The sequence below is a fragment of the Cucurbita pepo genome, chromosome 18 (genome assembly GCF_057944985.1).
Source record: "Cucurbita pepo subsp. pepo isolate OVF chromosome 18, ASM5794498v1, whole genome shotgun sequence".
In the NCBI taxonomy this organism is placed as follows: Eukaryota; Viridiplantae; Streptophyta; class Magnoliopsida; order Cucurbitales; family Cucurbitaceae; genus Cucurbita; species Cucurbita pepo.
Window position 1 is genome coordinate 10897361 of NC_141815.1, and position 12912 is coordinate 10910272.

At 37.2% G+C, this 12912-nt stretch overlaps 3 protein-coding genes across 3 annotated transcripts; 1 reads left to right on the forward strand and 2 right to left on the reverse strand.

Moving 5' to 3' along the window:
* The first annotated feature begins 499 nt into the window (after positions 1-499).
* Positions 500-3174, forward strand: LOC111780401 (uncharacterized). Its single transcript, XM_023660783.2, has 2 exons — positions 500-1741; positions 2103-3174. The coding sequence occupies exons 1-2, from the start codon at positions 597-599 to the stop codon at positions 2968-2970; spliced, it is 2013 nt and encodes a 670-aa protein (XP_023516551.2). The 5' UTR covers positions 500-596; the 3' UTR covers positions 2971-3174.
* A 634-nt stretch (positions 3175-3808) lies between these two features.
* On the reverse strand, positions 3809-7280 carry LOC111780645 (uncharacterized). Its single transcript, XM_023661107.2, has 4 exons — positions 6930-7280; positions 6035-6430; positions 4564-4978; positions 3809-4259 (listed from the first exon to the last, which is right to left on the reverse strand). The coding sequence occupies exons 1-4, from the start codon at positions 7174-7176 to the stop codon at positions 4055-4057; spliced, it is 1263 nt and encodes a 420-aa protein (XP_023516875.2). The 5' UTR covers positions 7177-7280; the 3' UTR covers positions 3809-4054.
* Positions 7281-8092: 812 nt separating this feature from the next.
* Positions 8093-11655, reverse strand: LOC111780081 (uncharacterized). The gene is made up of 6 exons (XM_023660359.2): positions 10840-11655; positions 10444-10661; positions 10010-10301; positions 9824-9909; positions 9659-9750; positions 8093-8899 (listed from the first exon to the last, which is right to left on the reverse strand). The coding sequence occupies exons 1-6, from the start codon at positions 11095-11097 to the stop codon at positions 8652-8654; spliced, it is 1194 nt and encodes a 397-aa protein (XP_023516127.2). The 5' UTR covers positions 11098-11655; the 3' UTR covers positions 8093-8651.
* Between the last annotated feature and the right edge of the window lie 1257 nt (positions 11656-12912).

Here is a 12912-nt window from a genome sequence, read left to right on the forward strand (position 1 = left end):
TTATTGTCGTTCTTAACCGACACTCAAGAATTAAGCTCGGTGTATAAGTTTATTGGAAATGTAAAAAAAACTAATATTATATTGCATTAAACTCGTGTATTTAATTATTTAAAAATAGTTTCGCATGAGTTATTAGGAACCGAAATGAGCTAAACTCGTACTAAAAATATAACTTTAATCAACATATATTCTAATGTTTTATCTAAAAATTAAATATAATAATTAATTAAAATAAAATTATATCAATTAATTAGAATTTTATGTGCTATTTAAAAAATAATTCTTTGAAAAAAATTAGAACTAAGAGAATTTTTTTTAATCTGAATTAATTACACAAATTTGTGAAAAAGAAAAATATTTAAATGAAGAAATATTATCATACCATATAATAAAATTATAATATAAAGTATTTGAAATTTAAAATTAAAAAAAAAAAAATAATAATAAAATAAAAGAATGGGCAATTTTAGAAGTTTTAATAAGGTAATTTTTAGGGGGAAAATAAACTAAAACGGTAGTGTTTCATCCAAATCTATAGCAAAATTCCATTTCCCATTTCCCATCAGACAAATTGAATTCATTAGTGGTTGACTATTATGGATCCACCACCACCGTCCGGTGCAACAACGGCCGCCGTGGCCGCCGCCGCTAACTTTGCAGCGACCTCCATGCAGAACAACAACTATCAGGATTCCGTAGAATCCTCACCCCGGTCCCACAATGCCGACTGGGATGACCCTCTCCCGCCAGTTCCAGGCGCCAAGCTCCGCCTCATGTGCAGCTATGGCGGCCACATTATCCCTCGTCCTCACGATAGGACCCTCTGCTACGTCGGCGGCGAGACCCGTATTGTCATTGTTGACCGTCATTCCGCTCTTTCCGACCTCTGCATGCGCCTCTCCCGAACCCTCCTTAATGGCCGCTCATTCACCCTTAAGTACCAGCTCCCTCACGAAGATCTCGATTCCTTGATTTCAATCGCGACGGATGAGGATCTGGAGAACATGATCGAAGAATATGACCGAATCGCCATGGCTTTGCCGCCAAAACCTTTGCGAATCCGTTTGTTCCTCTTCTTCACCAAGCCTGAAACCGTGGCTTCTATGGGTTCGTTGCTCGACGATGCCAAACACGAAACGTGGTTTGTTGATGCCCTAAATAACTCCGCTGTGATGATTCCGAGAGGGCTTTCCGATTCGGCTACCATGGAGTGTATGGTGAATATCGACGCGGATCATGGGAGTGATTCGTGTAATGATTTGGAAAATGAAGGTCGCGATTCTCTAGGGCATATTGACAAACAGATTGTGACGAACGGTAATTCCGCCCAAGATGTGCAATCGATTCCTGATTCTCCTGCTGTGGAAAATGGTTCTTCGTTTGGTTCGTCTTCTTCGGTACCGTCAATGTCCAACTTGCCGCCGATACGCGTCCATGTAGAGGAGGTGGAGGGCAGAGTTCAAGATCCGAAGGCGGGACTGGAGGAACAGTTTGGGCAGATGAATTTTGGCGTACCTCCAATTCCAACGGCGCTGGCTGCTGCCGGAACTATTCAATCAGGTGCTATTTCAAATCATGCGAATGCTAATCGGGCTTTTCCCGACAACGAGAGACCGGACCAGATGGGCACGGTGGTGTATCGGAAGCCTCCATTGCCATTGCAGACCTTGCAAAACAGGGCTGTTGCTGATCCTGCCGTTAGCGGTGGTTTTAGTCTACCGTCGCCGGATTCTGCTGCCAGGTTTTGCTTACTCCTATGCAAATTAATCATTCAGCTGGAATCTGAGTTTTGATTTTCAAAATGCTTTATATGATATTCTCCCAATTGCTTGTTTCTCTGGATCCATTCGTTTTTCAGAAATCATCCTGTGTTAAGCTTATGAGCTTCCTAGTTCTTGGTAGAAATTTGATCATAAGAAGATTAATACCTACTCTTGTGAAGCATGTATGATTGTTGTTATTTTGATCTTCACCATGGCAGTTCTGGTTATTGTGTTCTTGATAGTTTGAAGATTGATTCATACTTCTTACACTCTGTTCTTGAAAATTGAAAATGGAAACCATGTTCTTCATTCTAAAATGGTTCTTGGTGTTTGTAACAGCGAAAGTAGCATAACATTTGCAAATTCTCAGTCCAAACCAATGTATTTTCAAGATCAAATCATGAGAGACAACACAGTCCCAGCCATTCCCATTGCAGAAAGCGATGGTTTCATGGCAAGTCAACAAGTACCAATTCAACAACACCTCCATGACCCTGCTTATGTATTAACATCACAATTAGATCAGAAGCAGCCACAACAACCGCAGCAATTCATCCACACCACCACCCATTACATCCATCACCACCATCCTGCAGGGGCCGGGCACGTCCCGGTTCAATCGTATTATCATCCTATTTACACTCAAACACCATCTCAACAGCAACATCATCAACCAATCGATCAGCAATACTCGGTGTATCTAATGCCGATAACGCAGGCTCAACCAACCTACAACATGTCTGTGCAATCTAGTCCTGCTGAGACTTCAATGGCTGCACCCAACTGGCAGGCATCTGCTAGTCCTTCCATTGTCCCTTCCCCAGTTATCTATAATGATAGTAATCAACCGTCCCTGTATCCTCAGAAAGTTACAGCAGCTATGCCTGAAATGGCGGGGAGCGTGTACAGAACTGCGGTGACATCGACTTCTCCCTTATTACAGGTTCCTCACAACCAGTTCCAGCAACCTTACATGGGTCTTCCCCAAATGAACTATCCATCTCAGTCGATAGCGGTCACTCCCGCTCCGTCGAGCACTGCTAATTATGGTTATGATTACACTAATGCTCCAGTGCAGAACATCCCTGCGGCTACCCTGATGGCTTCTCAGTACCAAGCTATGACACAGGCAGCAGCGGTGGCTCTATCAGATGCTTCTAGGCTTCTTCCTGCAGATGGTACACAGCAGCAGATCAGCAACTCATAGGAAGAACGCGCTAATCATCAGGTAAGAAAAGAAAAATGTGTTGTGTTGTGTTGTGTTTGGCCTTCTTCCCCAAATCATTTTTAAGCTATACTTAATAGTATTCATGTCATTCCATTGAATATGAATAATGCAAGCAACTCTATTCTCGTTGCTGTATCTTGTGCTTTGAACTGAGAAATGAACGACGGGTATCATTGTTGAAAATTTTATGCTACTACACTATTACTCTTTGTGGATCAATTTTTTTTTTTTTTTTTTTTTTTTGAAAGAATGAAGTCCTTGATACTAATTATTAGATTCATTTGGTCGTGCTTAGAATAAACAATTACCAATGGTTCGATTCCACTCTAAAATTTTCTAGATAGAAGTTAATATGAAAAATGACAGTTTTGGAGATCGGTGTTGTTGAAATGATTATGACTTTTTAAAGTTGCTAACAAATTCTGTATTCCTCCCTTAGGAACCTCCCATTCATCTAGAATTTCCATAATCTTCATAAAAAAATAAGTGGAAATAATTCCCAATTCCTAGTCTTAATAATACTTCCAACAAAATTTTGAAAGTATAAAAATTCTTATATTTTTTTTTTAAAATATTGAAAGTATGTAACAGTCCAAGCTCGTTGCTAACAAATATTGTCTGTTTTAGTCTGTTATGTATCAACGTGATACATAACGTGGGATATCAGAACCTATATAAACAAAAAAAACATCTCTACTTATTACAACCAAAGGGTACTTATTATAGCTACACATCTCTACTTTCCCTCTGTTTAAGGCTAAACAAGGTTTGATGTTTATCCCAAAATAAAGCTTTTTGAAGAAGAAAGAAGTCTAGATTTCCAACCAAAAAGGGTAATTAAGAGGGAAAACTTTGGTAACAAATATCACCTTATGGTTGTATACAAAATCTACTATTTTGAACTTCAAGTGTTTTCCTTTTCTCTGTCATTGCCCTAAATAGTGAAAACTAATTAGGTAAAGAAAATATTTTAAACATTACCAATCATTGGAGGAGACATCATATCCAGAAACGTTTTACCAAATCAGTAGTTTTCTTTTCAACAGCATCAGAAGTCATACAATCAAGCAGGTAAAGGGCTGCTTGATACTTGCGAACCCATTTTCTTGGCACGCAGCCTCTCCATAAACTGGGGGTTCGCCCGCAGCCTCTCCTTCACATATGAAGTTCGAGCATCCTCTACAAGTTTGTTGGCTTTTCCAGCTTCCTCAATTAGGGAAAAAAGAGTCCTGAGGCAATCCTTTCTGTTTTCCTCCCTGTGTTCAAACCTGAGAAGTACAATTGAAGTTAGAATCCTCCTATGTAAATTTGAAATAATGATAGGTAAACTCAGACAAATCATGACATAGACTGCGAAAGTTCAGCAAGATCTGAGTGGGGTTCGTGGTCAAGAATCCGGGGCACAAAATGTGACGATCTGTCCTTTATTTTGTGTCACAAGAAATTGGCATCTCTATTAGAAATGCCAGATGCATTCTTTTGTCCTACTAAGATGTGTCGAACACCAAAAACATGTTCCTACTAGAAGGATCAACATGACTAAAGGTTACAGCATATAACTGTTGACCTTACCTCTCACTGGTAATGGTAAGCTCATTTTTCCCAGGATGATAGCGCTTGCCAACCAACTCCCTCAGTCGACGGAATTGGTACTTTGATAAGCCAAGCTCCTTCACAGTAACAGATAATTTCACTTTTCGGTTTTTGGGATGCCATGCATCCCCACCTGGTGCAAACACAACCCTTGTTTGCCACCTAAGAATTGGGCCTTCACCTGGCGGGTCATCCAAGTCCTTTTTATTATCTGGCACATCGGTTTCATCGAACTTAGGGGGGCCTTCTGCCTCCATCATCTTTCCATATTCCATCACCATCTGATCTTCAAATTCTTTAAACAGATTGTAAGCGTCTTCAGGTTCAAGCTCCCCTTTTTCACACAAATCCCCCAGCTCATTGAATTTTGCTTCTACTTTTTTCTTCATATCATCTAATGGACAGTTAATGACCAAGAAATGGGAAAAAGTTTATTGAAAGAGAATTTATTCAGGAAGGTAATGTTACCATGAACGTAACACAAAATAAACAATTGTAGAGATGATTGCACAAGTTAGACAACTATAACAATCAAGTTAACACAACAAATCTTGTTTCTCACAAGGCTTGAAATTCCATAGGTTTGGACAAAAAATTAAATAATGGGGTAAGAAAACAAGATATAAAATTTTGCAAGTCTCGCACTTCAAATTCATAAATAGTACCAAAAATAGAAATAGTGGACTTTACTCCGAGAAGAGAAAGGATGATTTCCCAACCAGTTAGTACGACCATAATAGGACAAGTAATACATGAGACAATAGATCACCTGTAATAAGAAAGTGATAGATACTTCATACATGGCTTAACGATAGATACACCATTAGAAAACGATAGACACCAAGGGTTCTTTTTCTTGAAAATCCGCTTTCCTCAGTGTTCTTTCTCTTGCAAATCTGTTTTCCTCCATATCTCAAAGCCTAGTGATATGAAAGATCTTTCGGTGCATTTGATTAGAAGTTTAAGATATACAGAAAGTTAAGTTCTATTTGGGGACTCTTTGTTATAGGAGACTTAATACGGCAGATAGAATCCAAAGAAAATTTTCTAATTGGGCATAAAGAGAGGAATGACAACAACCATTTCGGAGCCAGTTTGAAATCTTCAGCCTAAATGGAAAATAATTCTTTAGAACTTCAACATCATATCGATGTATAGCTATCGTAACTAAATAAATAAGATGCAAAATGAAGCTACAATTAGTTGATATGAACCACCAGAAACAAATTGGTAGCGTACACAACACCATAAACTTACATTTAAAACCTTTTGCTTCAAAAGTATAGTATGGAAGAGAAATAGGAACGCAGAGAAGGGACGTAAGTCAGAAACCAGTCCAGGATGAAGAAATAAGCCAAGTATAACACAAGAAATATGATGGAATGTTGCACACTAATTTCTTAGGAGTGATACCACAACTGAAACGAGCATGTAAAGGAAACGGGCAAACCTGGAAGGAGCTTGTCCCAACTAAGCATATCCTCCAAAATCGCTTCACACTCCTTGGTGTCCTTCAGAATCCCATGCTTAATGCCATCCTCAACAAGCTCATCCCATTTTTTGTCATCCATGTTGAAGTATTCGTTCTTTACCATTTTTTTCATAACTATATCCCTAGTATTATAAAGATCGTCAATCTCTTCATCTGTCTCATACAATTCTTCAAAATCAGATTCAAACTCTTTGTCCTTGACGTCATCCAATGGCTGCATTTGTAGTTCTTCAACAAGTTCATCATCCGTATCTTCATGCTTTCCAACCAGTTTCCTCTGAAGAATAGCTTCAAGAATTGATGGAAGTGCCTCCTCGTCACCTTTGAAGTACTTATCTATCCGCATTTTCAATTCTGAGGGCAGAAATTTCATGGATCAAATGGAAAACATTATAATTTGGAACTCCCATGATTCGTATTAAAGTCGCATTGAACAAAACCCTAATTTACCACGGCACCAACGTCAGACCCAAAAAAATTTCTAAGCAAATATAACAAGCTCAGACATGAATTACAGAAAAAAAATGAAAACTCAAATGTCAGTCAATCTCGAATTCGACGCGTTATATCATATAGAAAACTCAAGTCAAACTGTTTGTACTGTGTAATGATGTGCAAGCTCTTGAATGAGATGACTACTTTTCAGATGCAGACGCCAGTTGAACAAAATCAGCTTGATCTAAGCATTTAACGTTATAACCTATCATTCCCCTCACGCGAGCAAGCCTTTCGACTTTATAAATACTGAAGTGCAATACAAAGAAAAACTAAAAATTTCACGTTCGCATTACATTGCTTAGTTCAATCGCAGAAATCAATCGCCAAACAGAGCGTTCTCATGGAAAAAAAATACCTTTATTGCTCACATCTTGGACGTCCAAAGATATCTCTTTCTTCTGAGTGGGCACCAAATTCGCCTCGGAAACACTTCCTGAATCTTCCTTTGGCGGCAAATCGTTCTCGGAGGAGAAGAGCCTGAATTGAGACGTCGCCGGGGCTGAGAGCAAGCGTGGAGGAACGGCATTGGACCTGTAAGTGGGAGAATTAAGGAGATGACTGCGAGCTCTGAGAGAGACGTTTCTCAATAGTGACCAATTCATGGCTTTCCTCTAGGGTTTAAGGTTGTTCTGGTTCCAAAAGAGAGGCTTTTGCAGCGACTTCAGGCGCGGGACGCCGTTTAACCCTTTCAGAGCTTATTATTCCGAAAATAACAAAATTATATAATCTTATATTTTTCATTTTTCTTATTTTATAAAATTAATGGAAAATTTGTTTAAGAGAAAGAGAGTAATACCTGTGCATAATTGGGCAAATTACCATTTTAGACCCTATCGAAACGGCTTAACTTTTAAAGTTATTATCGTTGAGTCACTTATAAATTTTTTCTAACTCGATGAAGTAGTTATTATCTATGTAATTCACGTCAGGTCCCAGCACATGGGAGATTAATTCAACAACAAAAATCGTGAATTAAGGGAAGAGAAGAACATTACCAAAAATTTGAAGTCATCGCAACCGAAGCACAGATAGCAACCTAACCTAATATGTCATAATTGAGAAATGACTCGTGGAAAGTTAAGGATTTTAATTTTGGGGATATATAAAGCCATGAAAAATGAAGTAAAAGGAGCTTGTAAGTAGTTTAGAATTATTCGATATTGTTTGTACAGTGATTCGAATCTCAAACAAAATATTCTTGTCTTGAGATATTTGAGCAACAAAGTAATCCGAGTCTTACTTCTCTTGTAGTGAGTTAGTCACCACGACCCTAGAACTCCTTTCCCCACGTGCTCAACAACGATATCACTTCAGCTTTCTTCTGTGTCCATATGACTATACATTTTGGGCAAGAAACTGTTGGGTCTAGACTAGTGAGAATGTCAAAAACAAAGTAACCTTTCAGAATAAGCATCTGGTTTGCCAATGGAAAAGAACACTGATTCTCCATTGTTGGATGGGGAAGAATATGGTTCCTTATTCAATCCAGAATGGCCCATATTCGGAAACATAAAATGCTAGAAGTATAATCTTTAATCTATACTTTGTGTGAATCTAAAACAGATACCTTACATCAAATCTTACGTAATATACATACAAATTTGTACTCCTTCAAGTTCACAAAAGACCACACTGAAGACCGTATCGATGCAACGACAATGACAAACGACGACGACTCTCACAAGTTTCCTTCAAGTTCACAAAAGACCATACTAAAGACCATATCGATGCAACGACGACAAACGATGACTCTCACAAGTTTCCAAGGGCAGTGTATAATGCTATAGGCAACATTCATCTTGATTGCCATTACTTTCCATATTGCTTTTGCCCTCCCATGTCATAGTTTTATTACTCCCTCCCCCATTTTCCACATGATTTTTGGCCAGTTGGTGTGAATATTTTTCTTAACTGCCTCCATGAAGTGTACTCCCCAAAAGAACAAACCACCCAAAACCAAAATGTATCCTTACCGGTATTGAGTGCAGGTCGAATAGTCGATAAGAGCACGAGTTTGTTATTTTGGTAGTTCGAGTGGGCAGAATGGAAGTAGAGACATGCTTTCAGTCATTTCTTATCATCTCCAGTATGTCATATTCGATGCAAAGAACTGAAAATCAGGTTGATTGACCTGAAGGCGCCTCAGCCACTTCTCTGCCGCCTGCATGAGGGAATTTGCCATTTGATGCTCTTTGACACAATTCTGCGCCCATATTGAGCCTTTCAGCTTATAAGAAGCCAATCCAAAGGCAGGCAAGGAGACCTTTGGGATACCATCGTTGTCATTTGGATATATCATTGCTGGTGCCTGACCATGTCCATTACCTGTGAAGCAAAGAAAACGATCAACACTTGCAGAAAACAAGCCAAACCAACGATCTTTGAACAACATTGACAAAAGTAGATTGTTGTAGACAATGGTGGCTAGTGACAAAGACAGGGTCAAGAACGTAAGTGCTCTGGATGAAGAAGGAAAATAGATAGTATTTTCTTACATTTTGAAACAAATGTATGTCCGAATTAAGAATATTGAGTCAAGACTCATAGTAGAAATAAGTGGCTAGAGACGAGCACAAATGCAATGAATAAGCTCCAAAACGAACACAAAATAGGAAAAATTACTTGAATTCTTGAATAAACTTTTACCTGCGGACACAGATGAAGGATGAACACAAATGCCTTAATGGAGATATCGTACACAATCCTTGATTTAACACTATAAATCTCCATATATGTAAACGCCAATGAATTTATCGGTCAATTCGAACTTGAGAAGAAATAAAACTTCATTGATCCCCCCCCCCCCCCCCCCCCAACCAAACCCCAAAAAAAGGAGCCTAGAATTAGAAAGATACACGAGCAATACTATCTCTACTAATCTGTCAGATAATGACATGTAAATAACAATGTTTGTATGAGACTGAAATGTCGGAAGAACTCTGGCTACGATTGCTCGTGACAAAACGAAATTAACGGGTTTATTCAGTTGACAAAACGAGTAAATGGGGCCTAGAGAACGTAAATCTTGAAGATTACCAAAGACTACAGGCACAAACCAGAAGAAAACTAAGAATGCCATAGTACCTCTTATGGGTGTGGAAAGGGAATGATATGTTAGGAAGCAAGCATCCAAATCCTTCAATGTGGGACCAGTGGGTATACGGTATATTGGGTACCTACAATTCCAGTGGATGAATGAATATCATGTTCTACAAAACTAGAAATTACACTGAATCTGCAAATATTTACCATGCTACAGAGATCCAACTGGCTGGCAGGATATCACAACTTCTTAAAGTTTTCAAACCAGGAAATTGGTAAGCAAGATCAAATATCTGTCATAACATAAACCGTACGAGTAAACTAATACGGTTCTCGAAATCGCAAAACGTGTAAGAATATAACTACTAAAAGAACTAATAAGAAACCACTAACTTTATCAGCCAACGGTACACGTTGATAAGGAAGATCTTGCTCCAGAAACTGAAAGAGCAAACCACTCCGAGGATATTCTGCATCCCCATCGTCACTCGAAAAACCTTCTTGTCTTGTGCTATGTTCATCTCTTAAAGACGTCTTTCTCATTGTAATAGCGCTTTCACAAGCTAAATGGTGATGAACCCACTGTTCTCTGGATAAGTTACAGCTTTTACCAAATTCATAGTCAATGCTTCCCTCGCTGCTTGTATCTCTAGAAGAGTCAAGATCACTGTCCTCATTAGCCAGCCTACCATTATAAAGAAACATTAATTAGAAGGAAATTTTCACCTTCAGAGTAAAATCAATGTTCTAAAAGTTCATGATCACATATAAAAGATTGGAAACAAGTATTAATATGAATTAACATATTCCAAACACAGATCAAGTACCTGGACTTAGAATCTGATCTCAATGCAGCAGATTCGCCATATATTTGAATACCAGACAAATATGGAACGTAATATTGAACAACAGAGTCACCTCCATTGAGTACTAAAGGAACTCCAGCGCCGTATGCACTCCACTCCTTGAAAGACTCCCACAGATCATTCAGAACGAAGTAAGGTTGAAATTCAATATCACAAGTCCTCCAACCCCTCATAGTTGTCTGGAAAGAATACAAGATTACAAGTTCATATCGCCCAAATTCATAGCAATGAAAACCATTAAAGGGCTAAAAGAAATCGAACTAAGATTATGATCCTAACTTGGTTATTAACTCAAATTTCATCAGCAATCAATCAAAAGCTTATATGTGATGAACTTTCTTCGATTCTAACATTTACCTTAGAGAAGTACTGCGCTGGAACTGAAGGCTTTGTGGCGTCCAAGAATCTCTCTAAGTTGCTCTTAGACTGAGGAGTTAGTGGCTTAGAAGGCGTTGTAGTAGAAGCCACAACTTTACTCGATGGAGTCTCAGTTTCATCGGGCTTGGTAGGTCTCCTCGATGGCTTTTGCTGATTATAACTCTTCCGTGCCCTCACCGGAATATAAAACCGATCCTCACCTTTGATTCCCCCAAACTGCAACGCAGTTCCCAACATTTCTATATCCAAACCAAAAGAACGACAATAAAGAAGAATCCTCCGTTGAGTATCAACGGAAAACGGAGGAAATTACACAGATTATAATCGGTAACCCCAAAGCTCTCTACCTTGTTCACTAAACTGAGAAGAAAAAAAAATAACTCAACCAACCAGAATCAAAGGAAATAGCGATTTCTTTAAGCTCCCAAGTAGCACAAACCCGACGAAATGACGATTAAAAGAAATAGTATGCAGATTCTTTAAACTCAGCTTTCTTCTTCCAAAAAATTACTCGAAATATCTCTCAAGAACACAGAATTGAATGGAGGATGCTAGCAAAACAATATCAGATCAGAGAGAAATCAATACCACAGAGGGTTTCCAAATCGATTAAATGAAGAAGAGAACTGAAAATCAATTCAAAAACTTCGCAGCAAAGATTTGAAGAATGCACGCAATGAATGACCAAAATGCGTTTTGTGTGAATTAAGAAACCACGCGAGAAGGAAAACGCAGAAAGAAAGAGAGAAAGAGAGAGGAAGAAGCTTGAACCAGAGAGTGTGTTCTAAAAGAAGAAGATGACATAATAATAATAATAATAATAATAATAATAAAATAATAATTATAGCAAAAATGTAGAAATTCTATTTAATTAATTAAACCAAACTTCATGGGTTCTTTTGCAATAAAATTTATTCCATTGGGTAAATATGTAAATAATGAACAATTCTCGGGCGACAATGTAAATTAATTTAAATGGGGACTGGTCAGCTCATCCATTCGTAAAGTCATAGAAGCTTTGCCAGGTTGGCACGTGAAAATGTGGTAGGTATGACACGTGCAATCCACGAGTAGGTGAGACACGTGTCAAATAAATAATAATTCTCTAATTTTACATTAAAAAAATCATTTTTTTAATTCCTTGAATTATATTTTAGCAATGGACAATTAATTACTAAAAAAAATTAAATATTAATTAAGTATTTCTAGGTGAGCTTTTTTTGGAGAATAAATTAAAATACTTTGTATTTGTACCAAAAAAAATCTACTTATTCCTAAATAAAAATAATTAAATACCTTCGAAAAATGTTAATTTTTCTTCCAAATAATAATAATAATAATAAATGATGCTAATCATTTATGAATTTTATAATAATAGAAAAAATTAAGTAAAATCTCAAACATCAATAATTAATGTTTTTTCTTTTTTTTTCTTTTTTAGATTTATAAAGTATAATGAATTATTTTCAAAGTTTACTCCGAAAATTGTGAATAAAAAAAATATGAGGCTTTGGTAAAATGTTGCATCAAAAAGTATAGGTTAAATTGTCACATACCACATAATATAATGTTCATAAATTTTATTTATAAAAAATCAGTAAAAACGTCGGTTATAATTTTATTTAAAATACGAGGTGTGACATATTTATTACATCATTAATTTTAAAAATGAATAACTCGTAATTATTTAGTTTTTTATTTAAGTTAAATGTTTAATTTGGATAAAAAGCAAATTAAAAAAATAATTGAGGTTGAATTATTGGCAATGGAGCCCACGTCGGTTTGAATTGCTTTAATTACACAGCCATTAACCACCACACGACACACCATTTTGGACCATTCTTTTGCCTAATGCTTTTGGTGCCCATTTCGGGAATGGCTTTTCCCATTGGAAATTACCAAAAATCACAATAATAATTTTATTTAGATTAAATAATTATTTTTGGTTTTTCAATTCAAATTATTGCCTTTTTTTTTTTAATTTGGGTAAATAATAATAATATTTTAGTGAATATACTATCAATATTTTAATTTCTAAAGAAAATATTCCGT

Excerpts from the sequence above, each read along its gene's own strand:
- LOC111780645 (XM_023661107.2), bottom strand. The coding sequence starts at position 7,176 with ATGAATTGGTCACTATTGAGAAACGTCTCTCTCAGAGCTCGCAGTCAT. Across the intron at positions 6,431-6,929 it reads CCAAGATGTGAGCAATAAAG|AATTGAAAATGCGGATAGAT; the intron begins GTATTTTTTTTC and ends TTCTGCCCTCAG. Across the intron at positions 4,979-6,034 it reads TTGGGACAAGCTCCTTCCAG|ATGATATGAAGAAAAAAGTA; the intron begins GTTTGCCCGTTT and ends ACTGTCCATTAG.
- LOC111780401 (XM_023660783.2), top strand. The coding sequence starts at position 597 with ATGGATCCACCACCACCGTCCGGTGCAACAACGGCCGCCGTGGCCGCC. Across the intron at positions 1,742-2,102 it reads TCGCCGGATTCTGCTGCCAG|CGAAAGTAGCATAACATTTG; the intron begins GTTTTGCTTACT and ends TGTTTGTAACAG.
- LOC111780081 (XM_023660359.2), bottom strand. The coding sequence starts at position 11,097 with ATGTTGGGAACTGCGTTGCAGTTTGGGGGAATCAAAGGTGAGGATCGG. Across the intron at positions 9,910-10,009 it reads GTGTACCGTTGGCTGATAAA|ATATTTGATCTTGCTTACCA; the intron begins GTTAGTGGTTTC and ends ATGTTATGACAG. Across the intron at positions 8,900-9,658 it reads CCTTTCCACACCCATAAGAG|GTAATGGACATGGTCAGGCA; the intron begins GTACTATGGCAT and ends TTTGCTTCACAG.